Source organism: Lipophrys pholis (genome assembly GCF_963383615.2).
Source record: "Lipophrys pholis genome assembly, chromosome: 20".
NCBI classification, from domain to species: Eukaryota; Metazoa; Chordata; class Actinopteri; order Blenniiformes; family Blenniidae; genus Lipophrys; species Lipophrys pholis.
The window spans coordinates 459,017-483,406 of NC_137648.1; the positions used below are offsets into that span (position 1 = coordinate 459,017).

The window sequence follows — 24,390 nt, forward strand, 5'->3', positions numbered from 1 at the left end:
CGTGTCCCGAGACGGATCAGCCAATCAGAGAGCAGCTTTACTTTTAATGGAATAAATTACCTTTAATTCTATTATTAAAAACCACAAAGACAAACTATGATATTAGTAATATTACTATTAATACATAATATTACTTTACTGTAAAATCTGCTTCAGTTCTATTCGTATTCTATTTCGAATTTCGTATTTTAATCAGACGTGTTTTTCCAGGAGGCCCTGAACGCATCACATGCTTCCTCTTTTATTATCTACTGTAAAATGGAAACATTATTTTCATGTTTAGTTTCTTATTACAAATAAATAAATGATGTGTTTGAATATTTGTGACGTTCAATGGGACTTTTGACTCGTCGGGTTTTTGTAAAATGATTTTTTTAAAGCAAAAAAAAAAGGAAAAACGTGATGAAATGACGATAAAAGGTAAAATGAACGAGGAGAGAGAGGAAGAGGAGGGGCTTCCTCTTCCTCTCTCTCCTTTCTTCCTCCACAGACGCGTAAAAGCGCGCAGATCGGATCAGGACGGTCAGCAGCCGCAGCAGCAGCAGCAGCAGCAGCAGCAGCAGCAGCAGCAGCGGCCGCAGCGTCTGGAGGACTCCTCCTCGCTCTTCTTTCTCTTCTTCTCCTCCTTCCTGTTTTTCTCGGATGTAGCCGTCTGCGGGTGTTTTACCTCCCCCCCCCCTCCTCCTCTCTGCCGTTGCGGGGAATGTGCGGCTCTTCGTCGGCTGCTCTCCAACTTTGTGCTTCTGTGCGCTGATGAGAGCGGCGGACGCAGAGGATGGGAGTAACCTGGTCCTCCAGATGCCTCGCACTCTTCCTCGCGCTCCACATAGGTGAGTGAGACTAACGAGTAAATCTGCAGCTTTGAGAGAATCATTCATTTCAGAAGTACAATAATATTTAATAAAAACGGAGGATTTTTCGCATCTTTAATCAAAATTTTCACCGTTTGCGCGTTAAATTATTGGAACTGTCAAGAGTCTAAAACCTTAAAAATACATTTCAACCTTCATTCGATAATTAAATCACCACTTCTGAAGCATTCCCGGCTCTTTTATTTTCCACCTTTTTCAGCTTAAATTCGTTTTTATAAATTTGTATTTATAAATTGACGTTATTTAATTTTTTTTTTATGTTTTAAGTTTACTTGGAGGCACGCGCGCATGCAGGCTTTTTACACTTCGCTGTTCCGAGTGTGCGCGTGACACGTAGCGCGTGCACGCGTGTGTGCGCTAACAAGGGGAATGCCCCCCCCCCCCCCCCCCCCCCCCCCCCCCCCCCCCCATGGATATCCCGAACTGGAGACGTTTGCTGCATTTTTCAATAAATAAAGAAAGAAAGGGGAAAGAAAAAGCGCATTATTACTGATCTCTCTGGAGCTTCTCCGTTTTCATTCTACATAAAGAGGCAGCGGGTTTTCCCTCTGGGGGGGGGGGGGGGGGGGGGGGGGGTGGGGGGGGGGGGGGCAATTGGGGAGATTTTCAGTGAAGGAGATGAAAAAAACAAACAAAAAAAAAAAACGGCCTGCGAGAGAAAAATGCAGCAACAGTCCAGGAATTCGACGCGTCCGGAGCAGAGCCGGTCCGGTCCGGTTCGGGACGCGGTTTGTCGGGTCGTTGGGCTCCGGGGTGTCGGTGGAGCTGCAGCCCGTCCTCCCGCCGCAGTGTGCGGGGCTGCGGGGAGGTCACACACCCCCTTCGTCCCTCACACACTCTCAAATCTGATTTCTTTAAAAAAGAAGCTTTTGTCTCTCGACGCTGCGTCACTTTAGTTTATCTTCATTTTCTCACCTTCCAAACCTTCATTTTAACCCTTTTTTTTTCAATTATGAATTTTCTTCCTGAATGTGGTCCATCCGCAGGACACACACACACACACACACACACACACACACACACACACACACACACACACACACACACACACACACACACACACACACACACACACAGGATCCGTCTATGTGCTGTAAATAAAGATTTCCTCCCGCAGGGACAGAGATATGGAGATTCCTGTTTTCCCTCTGTTGCATAACGAGGCTGTGGAGGAGGGACCTGCGTGCGCGTGTGTATGTGCGTGCACGCGTGGATCTATATGTGCGTGTTTTCTGGTGGCTGAGAAATGCTGAATTATTCAAGATGCAGAATCCTCTTCGGTGCTATTGTTAGAGAGAGAGGGAGAGAGAATGGAGGAGGAGGAATGATGGAGAAAGAAGGAGGAATAGGAGGAGGACACGTGCGTGTTTTGGGGATTTTTACGCTCTAAAATGAAGGAAAACTCTTTTGTTTTGCGTTTTTTCCTGTTAAATTCGACCGATATCTTGATCCAATCTGGATGTTTTTGGAGGTAAATCTTCTCCGGGAGGTTGAAGCGTTTATTTGAATCGCTGCAGTGTGATTGGTTGGAGATTTGGCGCGCTGCTGCAGCACGAGATTCACGCCTTTAAAAAGATAAAGAAAGATGAGCCTGAGAGGACGTTTCTATTAGAAAAACAAAACAACATTCATATTTAATGTTTTCCCTGGAGTTTCATTAAAGTTACACAGGAAATGTATCTTTGATTTTTCTGGATTCATTTGAGGAAATTTGTGTTTTTGTACGTTTTACGCACGAAAAATGGCCTCGTGCGTGTCGGAGAGGTGGGTGTGTCCGCTCCAGCACGCTGCTTCTGGCGTCCACACACTGCAGGGAACTGCGTGTGTGTGTGTGTGTGTGTGTGTGTGTGTGTGTGTGTGTGTGTGTGTGTGTGTGTGTGTGTGTGTGTGTGTGTGTGGAGGTGGGGTGAATGAGGGCGCCTGATGGAGGCGTGAATGAAAAAAAAGCCGTGCGCGCATCGTTTTTCTCCTCCTTTCACTGAAATAGACGTTAAAACATGAAGAACGGATCAAAGTAAAGAAAAGAGAATTTAGAAGAAAAAACTAAGTAGAATATTCAGATAAAAAATGGATGAAAATCAAATGAAGCTATTTGGTTGATTTAGATGAAAAATTCCTTTCTTATCTTACAATGTGGACATTTAAATCCTCCGCTGGACAGAACATGAACAGAAGAGCAGGAAAAGAAAAACGATATGAGAATTAAATAATAAAGTTTTGGTCTAAAGAATCAAGTGTCGGGATGAAGAGAAGCGGCGCGTGCAGCAGATTAGTGAGGCTTCATTCATGAAGCTGCAGAGTTCAGTCAGTGAGCATGTTGCAGAGATCACGCAGCCTATTAGTGAGAGATGATGTAATCCTCCAACATACAGTAAAGAGGAGGAGGAAGAGGAGGAGGAGGAAGAGGAGGAGGAGGAGGAGCTTTATTCCATTCACTCCGATCCAAAATGAAAGAAATACAAATGAACCAATTAACTATTAAAATAACCCAAAGTCCATTTAATTGACTAAAACACTGAAACAGATTTGATTGAAATAATAATAAAAACAAACGTTTTTAAAATGTGAATAAAATTAGTAAAGAAAGTAAAACTTGACATTTTAAGGAGAATTCGGGACAATTGAATTAATGAAAATGTCCTTTTGTACCATATTTATATGATGAAATAATCAAAGGATTGAATGAGAATTCCAATGATATCATGATGATAAACAGGATTAATAATGACGTACATGTGGGATTAGATTATACCTTTGGTTTAATAAACATGTTTCAGGCTGAATTAAGAGCAATGAAGTGATAAAAACATTTTTCCTGCTGAAATCATTGAAGAACTGAAAATCTGCAGTCATGACAGGTGACGGAAGTTAATTATGAATTAATAACAAACGAAATAAACATTTTTAATTTTCAGGTGAATTTGGAGCAATAAAGTGATAAAAATTCACCTTTTAAATATTGTAACTGCTGATATAATCCATGAATCGAGCATCTGCAGCGATAACAATGATTTCATTTAATTAGGATTTATTAACAATCAAAATAACCGAAAGTAAAATTATTTGGTGAATTTGGAGCAATAAAGTAAAAAAAAAAGTGCTTTTTAACACATTTAGCTGCTGAATTAATCCCTAATCTGAGACCCCATGTGGATTAAAATGATATATTCCTAATACATATCATTATGATAATAGACATGTGGCAGTAGACATCAAATCATTTATGTTTCAGCCTGAATTCTGAGTAATACGGTCATAAATTGTCTCCTTCAAACTGAAAGAAATGATTATCTGAGCAGCTTCAGATTCAATAAAGGTTTTTTAAAAATTGGGTCATTAAATACATTTAAATAAAATAAAAATGTGTTTCAGGATTGGAAGCTTAAATAAATAATAATAAACTCATCGTCTTTAATATGAATTAAATGAGTTGGAAATACGTTTTAAACACATTAAATACAGGAAAAATAGTATTTAAGTGAATCTGAAATGATGTATTTTATTACAATGAAACTAGTTAATGTTGGTTTAAATTCCTAATCTGAAGGAGAATGAAGTATTAAGCTGCAGAAAAAATTTATAACGGGCAAAAACAACTTTAATTTAAAATAAAACCTGAATGAAAATATGATTTATCATTTAAATCATAAAATAAAAGAACAGATTTAACATTTGAAGACATTTAGGAGCAGAAAGAATAAATTAACAAATATGATGATAAATATTCATCTCAATCAAGCTGATGTGAAAATCCTGTTTCTTTGTGAATTAAAGTGAGAAACAAGAGGTTCTGTTCCACCGGTCCTGGTTCTGTTCTGGTCCTGGTTCTGTTCTGGTCCTGGTTCTGTTCTGGTCCTGGTTCTGGTCCACCGGTCCTGGTTCTGTTCTGGTCCTGGTCCAAGAACACATTTGTGACAGAAAATGAATTGAAGTCAAAAAACAACCGAGACGAGAATAAATCTCAGTTTTAAGATGAATCAGAAACGTTGAAGCCAAAAATAATATTTTAATACAGAAAAATTAAAATCACGATTAAAAGAAAACTTCAATGAAATTTTAACTTTCAGTTTAAAGGTAAAAAAGTATTTTTAAAATAATCACATTTTTAAACAGGAAAGAAACATTTAACATTTGTATATTAATAATATGAATTTAAATAACATCACTGTAGATTTATTTATTTATTTAAAAAAGATTAAATAAATGTTATAAATGATCCAAATATTTAATATTTTCCAGGAATGATGACTTTTTGTGTAAAGTAAAGAATATTTGGGGTCAAAGTTCGTCTCTGATTGTTCGTAGTTATTTGTTTTTATATAATAAAAAAAACCTCTCACACATTTATTAATAACCTGATTGTAGGTTTTTTATGATACATGCAGTTTTAAACCAAATAAAAAGTATATAAAAATAGATATGACTGTCTGTGACAGCCGCTGATTAAATAGAATACAGATAACTAAAAATAAATACTACATATTTCTTTTACTTGTTTTTATTTTCCTCGTTAAAGAATATTAGGATCGTTCTTCAGTTTGGAAGTTTAAACAAATCAGATGAACCTTTTTACGGATATAGAATAAATAAAACCTCTATTAATTATCTGTTTATTGTAAATATCATCACCTCATTAAAGATCTGTGAGGAAAAAATACTTAATATTAATACTTAAATAATCAAAGTGGAAAAATGAAAGAAAGTTGACATTAAATAGTAGAGTAACATTTGGAGTCGTTTGTTGAAAAAGAAGATGATGTATTAATTTTAAGTGCCATATTTTGTATGAAACTGAATATTAGAAAATTTAATATTTCTGTGATTTTAATACATATTATCTTCTTACAATTCTGAACGATCTAATTACATGAAGAGAAACACGTAATATCTACTAATCAATATTTGTTCGTTCTATTTTTGATTCTGCGTCTTTTTAAAATTAATTATTAGAAACATTTTATTCGACACAAAATTGATTCAATAAAGCCTGAAACTGTTTAATGTTTAATCTGAGGATTAAAAACTGAGAGTGTTGTTCAATGTTCATTAGTTTGAAATAAGAAAAATAAATAAAACCCATTAAAAACAAGCTTCTTCTTTTAAAATGCTCTGTGGCCACTAGGGGGCAGAAAAAGATCGGATTTTATCGTCTTAATTGACGAGCTTATAAATCAACTTTCGAGCTCAACTGAAATAGATTTCTTCAAAGTTTTTGTCGTCTGCGTATCTTAATTCTAATATTTTTGCAGTTTTTGCTCCATGTTTGTTCTCCTGCTCCGATAAACTGATGATGGAGGGATTCAGTTTGACATGCGGAGAACGCAGAACGCAGAACGCAGAACGCAGAACGGGAACTGGAACATTACAGCTGAACCACAATTCAGGAAACTTTGTAACCAAAATATAATAATTATAGATGTTTTAGATAAAGACACTCTGGACTTTAATTCCTGAACAAGTCAATCTTCAGATTAAATTAAATTTGTGTGTCTGTTTAGTTTTGCTCCATGTTTGGTCTCCTCCACCTAAACTTGTTGATATTTCGTTTATTTTCCAACCAAAAAATGACAGTTTAGTTTAATTTGATGCTGAGAAAGTTTGAAATAAATAAAATGCGACGCTTCTTTCCAAGCAAAATATTTGCAGTATTAGTATTTTCACATCTTTGACCACTTGGGGGCAGCAAATCCCTGTCAGATTCCTCTGAACACAAACATCGCCCACTCGTTTTGTTCCATCTTTGGTCTCTTCCACCTACGCATACTTTTTAAATTCTTATTTTTGAATCTTAAAACAATTGTTTAGTTTTATTACTATACAGTAATACTATACTATACTATAAAGTCACCAGACATAAATAAAACGTGATATTTGAGCGTGATGTGGTGTTTTGTTACCAGTAAAGTACTGATAGGAACATGTTTAACCAGTTGAGGGCAGCGAATCTCCATCAGTTTCCTCGTGACTTGAATATTTTCCATATTTCTGTCCATGTTTATTCTAAGTTACTATCAGAGGTCAGAGAAACGACAAGACATCAAGAATCTGATGCTTTTTATTTCATTTGAGACGAAGTTGGTCACGAGAGGGAAGTGACTTCTTAAACATTTTTACAAAACTTTAGATTACTGCAATATACACAAAGTACTACCAGGTTTTTCTAAATGTTCCCGCTCTTTTTGCTCTGAGTTTGGTTTCCGCTATTTGTTCCTTTTTCAGGGATGATATTACAAAACTGATCATTTTCTGTCATTAACACACAGAAAACAACAAGAACTCAAATATTAGCTGCTCTTTGTTGGTTAAAAACTAGTATTTCCCACATGAAGCAATATTTTCACAAGGTTTTATAAAGTATGTCCCATATACCAGCTACGCTAACGGGAAGCAGAAAGCAAACTGGAGGTTTTAAAAATAGTTCAACTTGAAAGCAGGAGCAACTTTATACGTTGCTTCAACTACGTGTCTGAAAAAGTTATATAATTCACATTTTATGCCTTTTTTCAATGAATGCATAAGGCGAACAGATAAAGTACTTGCAGCACTGCGTTTAAATGTTTCGTCAAATCCTTGAAATACAACATTTTTAAAACAAATATTCTTAAAGGTGCAGTATGTACAAGTGATGTAATGACACATCTGTCCTCTCTGTGGCAGTAGAGAGGCTGATTTTCAGTTCTAAGTTCGGCTGTCGTCTCATCGACAGGATTAAAATCTCAAGTCACTCACGACACCACCGAGTGGTATGACTTGGTATTACAAGGCCAGTCAGCATGCTGGCTTCAGGTTTTAAGATGACTGACCTGTTTGATCACATTTAAGACTTCATTTTAATATTTGGAGTAAAAGATAAAAACATAAATCCTAAACCTGACATCTTGCATCTTTAAAGCCCGCTAGCCTTATGTAGCTTCTGTTAGCATCTTCTTTATGGCGTTCTTCTTCTTCCTTCAGCGTCGCCCAGCGAGGTCACACCGGCTTCCCTCTGCAGAGGACGAGAGAAGAGTTTAAATACTTAAATCAATTTACTTAATGAATAGCAAAAGATGGAAAGAAGTAATGAAACTGAAGTATTTCCATGTTTTACACGTGTGACGCCTGTTGGACGTGTCCCCCGCCGTCCCACCTTCCCTTGTCTTCTGGTTAGAATCCGTTATGTCTTAAAAGAAGAAGAACTCAGAGCCTAAGTTGAAGCTTGTCGTCAGCAGAGCACATTCCACCCACATTAGTGACCTCTTGTCATTTTGGGTTGCGTTCACAATTGCGCACACGTGTTGTTCGGGACATGGACCCCGCCGGTAACAGCCGTGTCCTGTCCTACACGTCACGCTGTGTTAGTCCTCAGACTGATGCAGTGCAGCCGGACAGCAGCCGAGTCATTACACAAACCAATCAATCAGGCCCATCCAGTGCTTAACCAACCACACACACACACACACACACACACACACACACACACACACACACACACACACACACACACTGAACAGAGGTCATATAAAGGGGTGTGTGTGTGTGTGTTTGAATTAGTGAGCTGACGGAGCGTGTCCTCGGTGGATCCACACAGCTGAAAGCTCTCAGAAGCTGAACCCCCGTCTCTCATCCGTTTCTATTATTTATCCTGCTCATTAATATGAATGACGGCCACAATAAGAGGAAGCTCTTCTTCTAGAACGCCTCAACAAAGTGCCGACTTCACAAAGTGACCAGACTCAACATCTGCTGGGAAGAGTTTCCTCTCACCTCCACCTCTCAGCTCCACCTCTCACCTCCACCTCTCAGCTCCACCTCTCAGCTCCACCTCTCAGCTCCACCTCTCACCTCCACCTCTCAGCTCCACCTCTCAGCTCTACCTCTCAGCTCCACCTCTCACCTCCACCTCTCACTTCTACCTCTCACCTCCACCTCTCACCTCCACCTCTCAGCTCCACCTCTCACCTCCACCTCTCAGCTCTACCTCTCACCTCCACCTCTCAGCTCCACCTCTCAGCTCTACCTCTCAGCTCCACCTCTCACCTCCACCTCTCACTTCTACCTCTCACCTCCACCTCTCAGCTCCACCTCTCAGCTCCACCTCTCACCTCCACCTCTCAGCTCCACCTCTCACCTCCACCTCTCAGCTCTACCTCTCACCTCCACCTCTCAGCTCCACCTCTCAGCTCCACCTCTCACTTCTACCTCTCACCTCCACCTCTCAGCTCCACCTCTCAGCTCCACCTCTCAGCTCCACCTCTCACCTCCACCTCTCACCTCCACCTCTCACCTCCACCTCTCAGCTCTACCTCTCAGCAGCGGTCACCAGGACACCAGTAAACTTCTGTGTTTGGATGGAGCTTGTCTTTGACACGGTTCCATAGATTCTGAAGGTTTTTCCTCTGAATGGAACTCTTGAGGTTTTCTCCATGTTTGCTGATGACAGCTTTCTATTTTTAATTTAATAGGAACATAAATAAAAATGTTGTAATAAATATAAAGCTTTTCTCAAATCTATTGAGAAAATCTAATTATTAGTGTATATAAACATTACTTACAAATAACGAAAGAAATGAGAAATTGATGAATATATGTAATCCATGTGAGTTATACATTTAAGTATATATATATATATATATATATATATATATATATATATATATATATATACAGTATATGTATGTATAGTATTTTCTCCTGATTGAAGCTTAGATGTTATAATCAGAATCTAGATATACGCTGATGATTCTCACTAATTTAGTTTTTGTTAAGCAACAACTCAACTCTTATAATAATCTAGTGCCAACATACATTTGATATTTTTCTTATTTGGATTTAAAATCCGTCTCCAGAGTTCCAGCTCATGTCGGCCTCCTCGCCTCCTCGCCTCTTTGGCTGAAAGTTATACGAGATGAATCCATGAATATTGAATGTTACATCCGTCATTAATCACATGATTCTCCATGTTCGCTGATGACGCCATCCTTTATATTTTTACGTGGTGGAAACATTCTATATGGATTTTCTTCATAAATATGCTGCTTTTCTTCAATATAACCTCTGAAATCTTTCTATTGTTTGATATCTGCGTCTAAAATGTGACTGACAGTTAATTATGTCAGCTTGATTAGTCAAAGTCGGTAAAGAAGCTGGACTGATGAATATATAATATTTGGTGATATAATATAAAGTGATTTAAGCATTTTGAAGCCTTATTTTTATTTTCACACATTTGTCTTCTAGATTGTTAAAGAGTCACAGCTGGAAGATTTATATAAAGCTACTCTTATTTTTCATACTCTGCTCGCTGATGACACCATGTTTTAAGCGATATAAAGATAATATCACAATTTTCTCCATAAATATGCTGCTCCTGTTAAACGTAAAATAAGAATAAGTAGCGTAGTAGCATAGCAGATGAAGCAGTGGTTAAATATCAATAGAATAAATAGATAGTGAAAATCTGATGCGACCATTTATTGTTTCTGGGAATTCCCACATTCCTCCTCGTTTCTTTCGAACTCAGAACCAGTGAAAGTCCCAGAAAACAGAATGAAGGAAGTGTTAAAAAAAAGAAGGGAAGATTCTGGTTATTTTGGTTTCTGTGACGGTTGCCTTCTGCATTTCTGTGTAGAATACAATGAACAATATGTCCCCTTTCAGACGTTTATGAATCCAGGAAGTCATATTTAGGGAGCTTTAATGGAAAATATTTATTATTAATGTGTCGTCTAGTAACACTCGGTAGTACTGAGACAATCTGTCAATAAAGAAACACGATGATAAATCAGGTAAGAAGATGAATTATGTGATATTTTGGTCACTTTTGTTGTTGAGTTTAAGTCTCATTGGTGAAAAAAAGTCTTCAAATGTGCTTCAACCTCCTTTTAAAGTTAAAATCTGAAGTATTTAAATCAGTTCTCAATAGAAGATGCATTACTGTCATTCTACTGCAGTCTGACTTGGAATCGGTGCTTTAAATGTTTTCAATGAGAGAAACAAAGGAAGTGTAACGTGTCAGGAGGACGTCCACACGCTTATTTCCTCCAATACGGAAACAGATATATTGATCATCAGCCAATCAGAAACCAGCTTCTGCCCTGTGAGACGCAACAATCAGCATCTAACAGTAAGCCGTGTCCCCATAGAAAGACGTGTCCCCATAGAAAGACGTGTCCCCATAGAAGACAATCTGTCGCCTCTCTCACTTGCTTGCTCCACTTTTTAGCCAATGTGTGCTCATTCAGGCGTTTCAGAGATATTCCCTTCATGATGTCACGCGGGGTTGAAAAACACTCTATTGGTAGAGGACACTCACTTTGACCCTCCCACAGTAGAGGAGCTCTGCCCACGAGCAATACAGTTTTTCTCCTTGCAAACTGAAACTGAAAACAGTCACAGCTCATTAGCATTGAAAGGTACAGACCCAGAAATGGCCTGTTCTCAGTAGAGCTCACTAGAGGGGCTTTAAAGTCTCGTTTCTCGACATATGGGTGGTGTTTCCATCGCAGAGGGAGAGTTATAATGTAGGCGGAGTTTAGAGCTCCACATATGTGACGGTGCAACAGTAACCTGAGGCCGGGGCGACAGACATGGACCTTATGAATCCTCTGTTGTTTTCCAAGCTACATTTTAATTGTACTTTCCATGGTGAAACTACAAAACAGAGTTAGGTCTGGGTACAGTTTGCCGTACCGTACCGTACCGTAGTGTAGCGTAGTGTAGCGTACCGTAGCGTACCGTACCATACCATATCGTACCGTGCCGTGCCGTGCCGTGCCGTGCCGTGCCGTGCCGTGCCGTGCCGTGCCGTACCGTACTGTACCATACCGTAGCGTACTGTACCGTAGCGTACCATATCGTACCGTACTGTGCCGTACCGTACTGTACCATACCGTAGCGTACTGTACCGTAGCGTACCATATCGTACCGTACTGTGCCGTACCGTACTGTACCATACCGTAGCGTACCGTACCGTACTGTGCTGTACTGCGCAGCAGAAACCAGACTTCAGACAGGCTGACCTTCAGCACCAAGGCTGGATTTGAGGAAATACTCTTTGATTTCAGTGTTGAACAAATGCCAGCGATGTGAAATTGTTGGACCCATAACTAACCTCTGTCTTCCCTCCTGCTCCTCAGTGTCTGTCCTGCAGACGGTTCTGGTCAGTGCGGGTCAATGTGACTCGGTGTTTAAAGGCTTCTCGGACTGTCTCATCCAGTTGGGGGACAACATGGCCAACTACCCCCAGGAGCTGAACGAGAGGGAGAGTCTGCACAAGATCTGCACGTGGGTTCAAACACACACACACACACACACACACACACACACACACACACACACACACACACACACACACACACACACACACACACACACACACACACACACACACACACTATTCCTCCAAGTCTTCATCAGTGACCTTCGTCTCAACTATGAAGATGATGAAACACGAGACACAGGATGAGCAAAAAGAGACTAAACACAATAAATAATGTATTTATAGAATTTAGACCAGAATGAGACATGATTGTCATGTTTGGCATCAATTTATTTAATTTCTTAAGTTGTTTTGTCCAGAATTTTGCTGAAACAGACCTTGATACAGTGATATGTAGATATAGATATGTAGATATAGATATGTAGATATAGATATGTAGATATAGATATGTAGAGATAGATATGTAGATATAGATGATATTGACTGAAAGAAGGCTAGGTAGACATAGTTAGATAGGGTTATGTAGATGTAGAGATTTAGATATAGAAATGATCTATCATCTGTCTATCTATCATTTATCATTTATCTATCTACTCTACATAGATCTAGATGTGTTGACATGAAGATAGACGTATAGAAACATGGGAGACTGCGATTGAGGCCTGCTTGATTTTTGACCTCAGAGAAAACGATATGAGTGATTTAAAGGGTTTGGTGGTGGGGGGGGGGGCAGTTAGTGAAGAAGGGGCAGTTGGGGGGGTGCATATGTGCATCGCAGCTGAACCCCCCCATTAATCCACTGCACCATGCACCCCACCATCTAAACCGGGTGGGCACCAGATGGCACACTGCGTCCCCCCCCCCCCCCCCCCCCCCCACACACTCCCCCAAGACACATGATTTTTTAATGCAGTGACAGCTCCATCACAGCAGTGTGGAGGCGTGGCGGGAGGGGCGCGTTAATACGCCCACACCCACACACACACACACACACACACACACACACACACACACACACACACACACACACACACACCTTAATTGCTCAGAGATGTAGCATCGACATGGCTCAGGTCAGCAGGTCAACATCAATAAGAGCAGATTGGAAGATTGGATTAGACACGGTGTGTGTGTGTGTGTGTGTGTGTGTGTGTGTGTGTGTGTGTGTGTGTGTGTGTGTGTGTGTGTGTGTGTGTGTGTGTGTGTGTGTGTGTGTGTGTGTGTGTGTGTGTGTGTGTGTGTGAGGGGTGCCAGCACGTGTCGGTGGGCCGGCTGGTGTCGTCTCTCTTGGCGTTAAGTGGGAGGAGGGTGGGGATGAGATGGATGGATTCAATGAAAAGGAAGAGGAGAGAACAAAGGAAGAATCATAAATGGAGAAATCCAAACAGAGAGGAAGAGGAGGAGGGTGACGATGTGAAGGAGGAGGAAGAAGAGGGGGGGTCTGTATGAATAAAACATTAGCAAAGAGGGAAAATGAAGGAAACTGTGCAGGAAAGAATAGAAAAGTAAAAAGTCAAAGAAAAGCAGCTAAAGACTGAGACCCCCTGCTGGGAGGGTTCTGAGTTCAGGACCTGCTGGTCTGGAGTCTAGACTCTGGACTACTGTCTTCACTTGGTCGTGGTTTTGATTGGCACAGATGGAAATCAAAAGATCTTGATTAAAATCTTTAGTCTGACACAGACAATTAAATTTTCTCTGTCAGTTTTAGGAAAGTTACAACCGACGTCTCACTGCACTGCTGAAAGCTAAACCTGCTAACAGCCAATAGGAACACAGCAGGAAGTGATGTCATCATTACAGATTCAAAAGATGGTACAACGTTAGAAAAACAAAATCACATTCCCGGTCTTCTTCAGGCTAATATATACTACTGCGATACTACTGCGTCTACAGTACGCAGTTCTGCGTGGAGGTAGAGTGAAGAAGTTCAACACCATAACACTAGGGGGCGTAGAAGGATCGGAAACTGCATGAAAGTTGTCGGTTTATTTTCCGGCCGTGATGACTGATTTGGCACAAAGTTCGGCAGTGAATTTTAGGTTGGGAGTGTAGCGGCGAGCTGGCTTCCTGTGCCGCTGCGCCGCGTGTTTAGAAAGCTTTGGCGTAGACTTAGTGTAGAGAGTATAAAGGACTTTTCCTGCTTGTAAAGTGAAACAATAACGATGGTTCAGTTCGTCTTCATCGACTTCCTGAAGGTCCCAGTGTCGTACTCAGATACCACACAAGGTCATATTTCTTTATAACAATTTAAATTCTTATCCTTATTCTCATTAAAAAAATATACATAATAATTATAATAATAAAAGACGATGATCCAATATTTTAGTATTAATAACATTACTATTGCAATAATTTACCAGTACAACAATCAGTATCATTACTCAGTAGCTGGCATGTAACCGGATGTTGTAGGATGATGATGGTCCGATTGAGTGCAGAGCGACATCGTGACTCAAACTATCAGGCAATGAAAGTGTAAGAAGCTTCGCAGTCTGAAGGAACGTTGGAACGTTGGAACGTTGGAACGTTGGAACGTTGGAACGTTGGAACGTTGAAGTTAAAGCGAGAACGAGTGTCTGTTTTCAGCGGTTCCAGCTCAGGGTCCCGGTCTCCAGGTCAAGACTTAAACCAGGGATTTGACTGTAACTTGAAGAAGACTTATGACTGTCGTTCTCTCCTCCACAGTTACTGGGATAACTTCCACGCCTGCGCCACGACGGCGCTGGCGGACTGCCAGGAGGGGGCGACGGACCTGTGGGACAAACTGAAAAAGGAGTCACGCAACCTGAATTTCCGCGGGAGTCTGTTTGAACTCTGTGGCAGTAACGGAGCCCCCAGGTCGGCCCACCCGGCGGGGCTCGTCCTGCTGCTCTCCACGCTGCCCACCATACTGACTTGGCTGGCGTTTTAACGGAGACGGGAGCGACGCAAAGACGGGAAAAAATACAAGAGAAAAAAACAAAAGAGGACAAAAAAAAACCAAATTGTAGAAAATAGAAACAAAAAAAAAAAAGGAGTGCGAGCTGCTCCTCAGGACGGGAACGTCAAGGACCGAGTTCATCACCAGAAAACATGCAGTGGATTTTTGCTACGACATCATTGTGCGGCGGCGGCGGCGGCGGCGGCGGCGGCGGCGGTCTGGCTCGCCTTCCCCGGGACATCTGCAGGACGTCCGCCTCGACGCGCTCATCCAATCACACGCCAGCCTGACCCCAGAGGTCGAATCCATGAAATATTGAAGGCGGCGTGGAGCCGAAGTGATGACAATGATGAAAGTTTGATGGATTCTCGCCGCTTACAATCGTGGAATTACACAGTATTAAAGTCAACCATGAATTATTGATGTTTAGTAGGATGCAGCCCTGTGGGACCGGGGGGGGGGCTCTCACACACACACACACACACACACACACACACACACACACACACACACACACACACACACTACCAGGCTGTATGGCCCCAGGTTCACAGACTGGCCCCGCCTCCTCTCCCTCGCCGCCCTCAGCTTTAACCCTTCTTTCAAAATGACGCTGACTCGGCGCGGCTAGATTTGATAGAGCAAATGCTTGATGGTGACGTGACATTTGTACGTGTATTGGCTGTTTCTTGTGTTGAGGCCGTGGTCACACCGGCTTTCGCCCGCCCAGACAGCTCACGTTATCCAGCACCACGGCTCACGCCGAGCCCGCTCAGGAGAGCCCTAGTGGTCGACTCAGGCCCCGCCCACATCAACCAAAACCATCTTTTTTCTCCCCCAGCATTCTTAAAAAATGTCCGTCCGTCCACACGTCACTATGACCACAGCTCAAAAACGATGTAGTACATATGCCAGGACTTTAGGGGGCGCTGTGACTCTCCAAAAACACAGAAGAAGACACTGAGAGATCCAACATGTCACCTTATTAACCCGACTAGCATCAGCAGCTTCTGCAGCTCGTTCTGGAGCCGGTCGTCCGCCATTGTTGTTGTCAGGGAGAAGGTCGTTACAGAAGGAGGGTGGGGCTAGGGCGATGACATCATTGCTCTCTGCTAATTCTGTCTTTACCCAACCACACCTCAAAGCCGAGGCGGCGTTTTAACATTTCCCCACTCTGGAACTGGTGTTTGGGCTCCTGAAATCCCGCGTGGCGTGGAGGATCGGCCAGAATCGAAGCAGTTCCATGAAACGTCATTTTCCTGTGGACGAGCCCTCAGAGTCGTCCGGCTCGCTGGGACTGAATGTCTCCCGCCACATGCAGAAACGTGGCCGGTTCCTGGTGTGACCACAGCCTCGGTTCCTGGCCCGGTAGCGCGGTGCAGGGATGTAGTTGAATTTCTTTCTTTAAAAGGTTTAGCCTGATGCTAACTTGCATGATATCAGTTCAAAAACAATCTCCAGTTATTTCAGGAAATTTACACAAAGGTCCTAATTGTTGGTAATTATATGTTGTTAACTTACCAAGCTAAATGAAGCTAATTCTAGCTACAACCGGGATCCTGGGATACCGCCAAATCCCCCCGGCGCTAGCTTAGCACCGCTAAAAGACAATGTTTGAATTTTAAAATCTTCAGTTTAGTTTGAGTCGCTTTGTGAGCAGTGAAGACGTGTTGTTAGGTTATCTGTGGTACAGCTGTCCATAATTTAATCTTTAAACTATGTTAGCTAAACAGTTTAGCAACATTTTCAGGCTACAATGGCTGCAATAGCACGTGTAACATGTGAGCTATCGGTATGCTATATGCTAAACTGAGATCCTCTCAGCAGCTCATGACCGTCACAACTGTTAGTCCCGAGCTAACAGTGTTTAAAAACGCTACGCAAACGCGAGACGCTATGACAATTTCTGGATTAGCAGTGAAACGTGTGGTCTGACTCCGGAGTGGAACCGTCACCCCCTGAAGACACGTTCCCCCGAATCAAACTGAACTGGAGCCGCAAAAAACATTTAACGTTTAAGATGTGGCTGAAGGTTTGATAGATGAACATAAAGTCGGTCTTATTTTGCATTTATCAGGTTTCAATTACGATTCAGGAAAAAGGTTTCATTCCGTTTTCAGCTTTTTCTAGATCATTTACATTGGAGCTGTTTTAGCCATTTTTGTTTTTACCCTCATTTCTTTTATTTTTCCTTTCAGTAACTCTGCTCCTCTTAGGGATTTTTTAAAAGTTGTTTCAGCAGGAGGATTTTTTTTCTTTTGCTAAATTTATTGTGGTTTTAGCATTTTTTTCTCCATTTGAGCCATTTAGGTGTCAGTTAGTGAACGATTCATGGAGCCACAACAGAAGGGCTCCAGAGCCACACTGGGCTCTAGAGCCGCAGGTTGCAGATCCCCGGTCGAACCGATTGGTCAGAGTTAAAAGTTTACCAGCCTGAGTCAGCAAACGTAAGCATGATTACCGTGACGTCAGCAGTTTAGCAGGTCTAATAGGTTTTCAGCCGGTTTATCTTTGTTATTAGAAAAAGGCTTGAATTTAAAAGTTCATGAGATTGTTTGACGTTAACAAATCAATCAATAAACTTCAGGTTTTCTAGAAACACGGTGGCGCTGTTAGCTGAAACGCTGTTAGCTGAAACGCTGTTAGCTGAAACGCTGGCGAGCCGCGAGTTTGATCTCTAACGTGTGATGAAGCTTTTAAACTCGCCAAGTCTGCTTCGCCAATCTGGCTAGCATATTAGCTTAGCAATAATTCATCGTGACGTGGAACCTTTAATCTTCGTAGATCATTGAACACGCCTCAAATCGATGTTATACTTATGCCAGGCCTTTAGGTGGCGCTGTAACTCTGCCACAGAAATACACCAGAACTCCGAAGACACGGAGAATAAAAGAATCTTTATTTTGTCTCATTAAGGCGACGAGCATCAGGAGCTTCAGCAGCATGTCGTCCACCATCGTCGTGGAGAGCGTCGCGGGGTTATCGGTTGGGGCGATGACATCATCGACATCATCACTTACTGTGTGTCTTGTCCGTCCACACGTCGAAGCCGCGTTTTAAAATTCCTCCACTCTGGAACACGTTTAACTGAAACCTGTTTTCAGGCTCCTAGAAGCCGGCGGTGTGGACGATCGACAGGCGTTGTCCTGTGGACGGTCCCTTAGAAGCTAATACAGATATTGTTTGTGTTAGCCGCTAACCGCTAACCTGCATCAAGTAACTAGCTGTACAGGTAGAAGGGTTGTTAGCATCGTGGGAGCTGAGCAGAAGATCAGATGACTTAGAAACATGATTTCTGTGGTTCAACAAGGACGACAGAAGATTAGCCAACAGTTTAGACGCTAACAAACATTCAAGCAGGCAATATGATGCTATTGTATAGCGGTAAAGTGACGCTTATTAGCTCATAGATAGTTTAAGTTAAAACATTTTAAAATAAATTTCTGTAATTTAACCAGTCTGATGGTTAGGCTGGAGAAGCGTGAGCGTTAAGGCCAATCCATACTTCCTGTGTGTTAGCAGGGCGCGTGTTGATCGCTGTGACGTTAGCATCGTCATGCAGCGCTCTGCGGTCCAAAACACGCAGCTTAACATTTGTGACTGCGCGGACTGAAGGCACTGACTGCACATGCGCCAGAGCGACGAACAACAGCAGCAATGGACGCCTGCTGGGCGCTAGTGAGAAGATCCTCCGTCTGCCCGTCTGGACAATCACAGTTTAAAGAATGTAAAGAGAGTCGACGGTTCAATGGAGGAAACGGAAGTCGTGAAGAGTCGTTTTAGCCTATTGCTAATGCTAACTAAACATTTAGCTTCTTCCAAATCGGTTTGACTGTCCAAAAAGACTAGCTAGCAGTTTAAAAGCTAAACCGGAGCTAACGGCGGGTTCAGCTAATGGCGGGTTCAGCTAATGGCGGGTTCAGCTAATGGCGGGTTCAGGTAACGGCGGGTTCAGCTAATGGCGGGTTCAGGTAACGGCGGGTTCAGCTAACGGCGGGTTCAGGTAACGGCGGGTTCAGGTAACGGCGGGTTCAGCTAACGGCGGGTTCAGGTAATGGCGGGTTCAGCTAACGGCGGGTTCAGGTAACGGCGGGTTCAGCTAATGGCGGGTTCAGGTAACGGCGGGTTCAGCTAACGGCGGGTTCAGGTAACGGCGGGTTCAGGTAATGGCAGGTTCAGGTAACGGCGGGTTCAGGTAACGGCGGGTTCAGCTAACGGCGGGTTCAGGTAACGGCGGGTTCAGGTAATGGCAGGTTCAGGTAACGGCGGGTTCAGCTAACGGCGGGTTCAGCTAACGGCGGGTTCAGGTTCGTCATGGTGGTTTGATTGATGAAAATGTTGGTTTGTGTAAAACGAGACGGAATCACTTTAAGTTAAAAGTGTTTTTCTTTAAGCCGATGAGGAAACATGAAACTTTAAAGTGTTGATTTCCTGAAATCTCTGGAGAACGAACTCAGTCGTAGGATTCTGTGTGTTTGAAAGTAGCAGCTCATTTAAAAAAAAAAAAAAAAAAGGACTTTAGCTCCACTTCCCGCTCAGCAGGTCGTACATGTTCCAGATGAATGAATCCCGGAGCCAAACGGCGCTTCGTTCTTTTTTTATTTCTTTTTAAAAAATAAATGCTGACAGCAATACAAAGACTTCATGGCCAGTGTAGCTAAGAGAGACAGAAAATATTGAAAAAAACCCAGAAACCGTGGCTGAAGAGTGATATGACTGTTGCCATTTAGCACACATCCCCCCTTTTCATAGCCGCGATCCACGCTAGGCGACGATAGCGCTGAACTCTGTACGTTAGAAGAAACGGTAGCATCGCGGGACGGCGGCGGGTTCTTTCTCCTCCGCCGAGGCGCAGACGACATTTCCGCCGCCTTCTGACGCAAAGATGTGAACTTCTCTGTGTTCGTTTGTCGTCTCTTTGTTTGTTCGCGGGCTGTCGCCTAAAAAAGAGGTTAAAAAAAGAAATCTAACTTATTCCAGAAACAATCTATGAAGAGAAAATGTATATGAAAAAAGGAATTTTGAGAAAATATTCATATTATTATAGATAGTTTATCCCAGACAGTTTTAACAGCAGATTGATACTTTGCATATTATAGATCGACTCAGATATAAAAACAGTGAAATAATAATAATAGAAAAAAGATTGCTGAAGTGAAACAGAGTCATAAATAAAAAGACTAATGTTTGAAATCCAGAGTGTCGTTTTTCATCCAGAGCTCATGATGGACTCGTGTGCTCCGAGGTCTGGAGACCATCTATTATGGAGGAGGAGGAGGAGGAGGGGGAGGAGGAGGAGGAGGAGGGGGAGGGGGAGGGGGAGAGGGAGGGGGAGGAGGAGGAGGAGGAGGAGGAGGAGGGGGAGAGGGAGGAGGAGGAGGAGAGGGAGGAGGAGGAGGAGGAGGGGGAGGGGGAGGGGGAGGGGGAGGGGGAGGGGGAGAGGGAGGAGGAGGAGGAGGAGGGGGAGAGGGAGGAGGAGGAGGAGAGGGAGGAGGAGGAGGAGGAGGGGGAGGGGGAGGGGGAGGGGGAGAGGGAGGAGGAGGAGGAGAGGGAGGAGGGGGAGAGGGAGGAGGAGGAGGAAGAGGGGGAGGAGGAGGAGGAGGAGGAGGAGGAGAGATGGAGGAGGAGGAGGAGGAGAGGGAGGAGGGGGAGGAGGAGGAGGAGGAGAGATGGAGGAGGAGGAGAGGGAGGAGGGGGAGGAAGAGGAGGAGGAGGAGGAGGGGGGGGAGGAAGAGGAGGAGGAGGGGGAGAGGGAGGAAGAGGAGGAGGAGGAGGAGGAGGAGGAGGAGGAGGAGGAAGACCCAATCTTCACAACAACCCATTTCTTTCATTCCACAGAACCCTGAAAGTCATTTGAACATTATTTGATGATAAAATAGAGAAATGATCACATGAAGGTCAAGTTAACATGAAATCAGCTGCAGATTCATAAAGACACATCAGATCCAAAACTGGAATGAAATGATTCATTTTTTATTCTCAATGGAAGAGAAGAACTTCTACCAACCAGAAACAAACACAAGCAGACGACAAGGCAACGTTTAATAATCTGAAAGAATAAATTCTAATTGTATTTTAGGTCAATAGATTTCACTGATATAATGCTACTCCACTACTTTAGCATTAATACATTAGTTAATGACATCCACACACATTCATGCACCAATGGAGGCAGTCACTACGCAAGGTACTCAGTCCATCCATTGTGTTGCTCAAGGACACGTAGACACGTGGAATCAAACCTGCAACCTTCCAATTGAGAGACGACCTGCTCTACTAATTGAGTCACATCAACAACGGTGCTGGAGTCACTGAAAAGATGGAGAGATGGAGGAGAGGGAGGAGGAGGAGGAGGAGAGCAGTAGAGGAGGAGAGATGGAGGAGGAGGAGGAGAGATGGAGGAGGAGGAGAGATGGAGGAGAGGGAGGAGGAGGAGAGATGGAGGAGGAGGAGGGATAGAGGAGGAGAGATGGAGGAGGAGGAGAGATGGAGGAGGAGAGATGGAGGAGGAGGAGGAGAGCAGTAGAGGAGGAGAGATGGAGGAGGAGGAGGAGAGATGGAGGAGGAGGAGAGATGGAGGAGAGGGAGGAGGAGGAGAGATGGAGGAGGAGGAGAGATAGAGGAGGAGAGATGGAGGAGGAGGAGAGATGGAGGAGGAGGAGAGATGGAGGAGGAGGAGGAGAGATGGAGGAGGAGGAGAGATGGAGGAGGAGGAGGAGAGATGGAGGAGGAGAGATGGAGGAGGAGGAGAGATGGAGGAGGAGGAGAGATAGAGGAGGAGAGATGGAGGAGGAGAGATGGAGGAGGAGGAGAGATGGAGGAGGAGAGATGGAGGAGGAGGAGGAGAGATGGAGGAGGAGGAGAGATGGAGGAGAGGGAGGAGGAGGAGAGATGGACTGGAGGAGGAGGAGAGATGGAGGAGGAGGAGGAGAGATGGAGGAGGAGGAGGAGAGATGGACAGGAGGAGGAGGAGAGATGGAGGAGGAGAGATGGACAGGAGGAGGAGGAGAGATGGAGGAGGAGAGATGGACAGGAGGAGGAGGAGAGATGGACAGGGGGAGGAGGAGAGATGGACTGGATAGGAGGAGGGATGGAGGAGGAGGAGAGATGGAGGAGGAGAGATGGAGGAGGAGGAGAGATGGAGGAGGAGGAGAGATGGAGGAGGAGAGATGGAGGAGGAGAGATGGACAGGAGGAGGAGGAGAGATGGAGGAGGAGGAGAGATGGAGGAGGAGAAATGGAGGAGAGGGAGGAGGAGGAGAGATGGACAGGAGGAGGAGGAGAGATGGAGGAGGAGAGATGGACTGGATAGGAGGAGGGATGGAGGAGGAGGAGAGATGGAGGAGGAGGAGAGATGGACTGGAGGAGGAGAGATGGAGGAGGAGGAGAGATGGAGGAGGAGAGATGGACTGGAGGAGGAGAGATGGAGGAGGAGGAGAGATGGAGGAGGAGGAGAGATGGAGGAGGAGAGATGGAGGAGGAGAGATGGAGGAGGAGAGATGGAGGAGGAGGTGAGATGGACAGGAGGAGGAGGAGAGATGGACAGGGGGAGGAGGAGAGATGGAGGAGGAGAGATGGACAGGAGGAGGAGGAGAGATGGACAGGGGGAGGAGGAGAGATGGAGGAGGAGAGATGGACTAGAGGAGGAGAGATGGAGGAGGAGAGATGGAGGAGGAGGAGAGATGGAGGAGGAGAGATGGAGGAGGAGGTGAGATGGACAGGAGGAGGAGGAGAGATGGACAGGGGGAGGAGGAGAGATGGAGGAGGAGAGATGGACTAGAGGAGGAGGAGAGATGGAGGAGGAGAGATGGAGGAGGAGAGATGGACTGGAGGAGGAGAGATGGAGGAGGAGGAGAGATGGAGGAGGAGAGATGGAGGAGGAGAGATGGAGGAGGAGAGATGGAGGAGGAGGAGAGATGGAGGAGGAGGAGAGATGGAGGAGGAGAGATGGAGGAGGAGAGATGGAGGAGGAGGAGAGATGGAGGAGGAGAGATGGAGGAGGAGAGCTTTTGGAGAGCAGGATTGTGGTTGAGGCTCGGAGTTCAGCTCCTCATTAAATTTGGATGAATTGAAGCCAGAGAGAGACAGGAAGTCCCCTGGGATTTTCACATTAATAGTCTGACCTAGTTTTTTTATTTTTTCCCTCCTAATTTTAATGTGTGAAGTCACAAACAGCTGGAGCCTGGATCATGTGATCGGCTCTGGGTGGGAGTCAACATGAGGCCCCGGGCCCAGCGGGGTCCAGGATTTAATTAAAGGTGGGTTGTCATGGTAACCAGTTCCATCGTTAATGGAGGATAAAGAGGAGCAAATCCCAACTGATCTGATGTAGAAAGAAAGGTCTTAAGACTCAAGGACCTCAAGACTCAAGGACCTCAAGACTCCTGGGCACCAAGACTCAAGGACCTCAAGACTCAATTGGACCCAACGATTCTAAAGCTCTAAGACTCAGGTCCCTCAAGGTTCAAGGTTCAAGGTTCAAGGCACAAAGGACACAAGGGAAAGATGCAACATGAGCAGAAACGATCACAATCGGAGACAAAAGAACCAGAGACAGTCTCATTACAAAATGTCCACCAATGTCCAACAAGACACAAAAAGACAAAGAACAAGACTCAAACTGACCCAGTTGGTCACAAAGACTCAAGACATGGAAATATTGATTCCAAAATAACAAGAAATGGTCAAATATATCAAAACAAAAGTGCCCTAAAAAGTCACAACTTTTCAATGAACTAAAAACAGGCATAGTTTGAAATGTCCTGGATTTCAAAACCCAGAAGAATCTTAAGGAGGAACAAGTCCCGTCCTCCTGAAATGTTCCAGGAAGACGCCGGATATTAATAACTTGTGTGTTTTAATGAGACTAAAACAGCAAAGGTTTCTGCAAAAGAAGTGAAGTGGTCACTTCTAAAGAGACCAAATGTCCACAGAGAGACAGGAAACAACTCCAAGTCTCATAAAGACATGCTACATGTCAACAAATGACTAAAAGAGACAGAAATATAAAAAAATAAAGATTAAAAACGAGCCGGAAAAGACCAAAAGTTAAATTCCTAATAATCAAACAGTAAAAATAAAAGCAGAAGAGCTCAGATTGTTTGTCCCTCGTGTGTTTTGGGCCAAACAGAAACATTTCAGTTTGATCTGAATTCAGAAACACAAAATGACTTTAATCCAAACTTTAGTATCTTTAAGAAAAGTTTCTCGTTGAACGAGTTCATCAGTATCATCTGGGTTCATAAATACACGGATAAAGAACGTTTCCTGCTCATAGTCCCTACAGGAAGCAGGAGTAAAGGACCGAAGACAGAACCCTGTGGAACTCCATGAGCCTCCAGGGTGTCGGGACTCACCGTCCCTATTCTCCTGGACTCTGTACTTTTATTTTGAAAGTCACCA

At 43.6% G+C, this 24,390-nt stretch overlaps 1 protein-coding gene across 1 annotated transcript; it reads left to right on the top strand.

Moving 5' to 3' along the window:
• The first annotated feature begins 506 nt into the window (after positions 1-506).
• Positions 507-15,007, top strand: nrn1a (neuritin 1a). The gene is made up of 3 exons (XM_080489163.1): positions 507-830; positions 11,987-12,134; positions 14,755-15,007. The coding sequence occupies exons 1-3, from the start codon at positions 776-778 to the stop codon at positions 14,978-14,980; spliced, it is 429 nt and encodes a 142-aa protein (XP_080345289.1). The 5' UTR covers positions 507-775; the 3' UTR covers positions 14,981-15,007.
• The last annotated feature ends 9,383 nt before the right edge of the window (positions 15,008-24,390 follow it).

Coding starts and splice junctions, on each gene's coding strand:
- nrn1a (XM_080489163.1), top strand. CDS start 776: ATGGGAGTAACCTGGTCCTCCAGATGCCTCGCACTCTTCCTCGCGCTC. Junction 831..11,986: donor CTTCCTCGCGCTCCACATAG/GTGAGTGAGACT, acceptor CCTGCTCCTCAG/TGTCTGTCCTGCAGACGGTT. Junction 12,135..14,754: donor AGTCTGCACAAGATCTGCAC/GTGGGTTCAAAC, acceptor TCTCCTCCACAG/TTACTGGGATAACTTCCACG.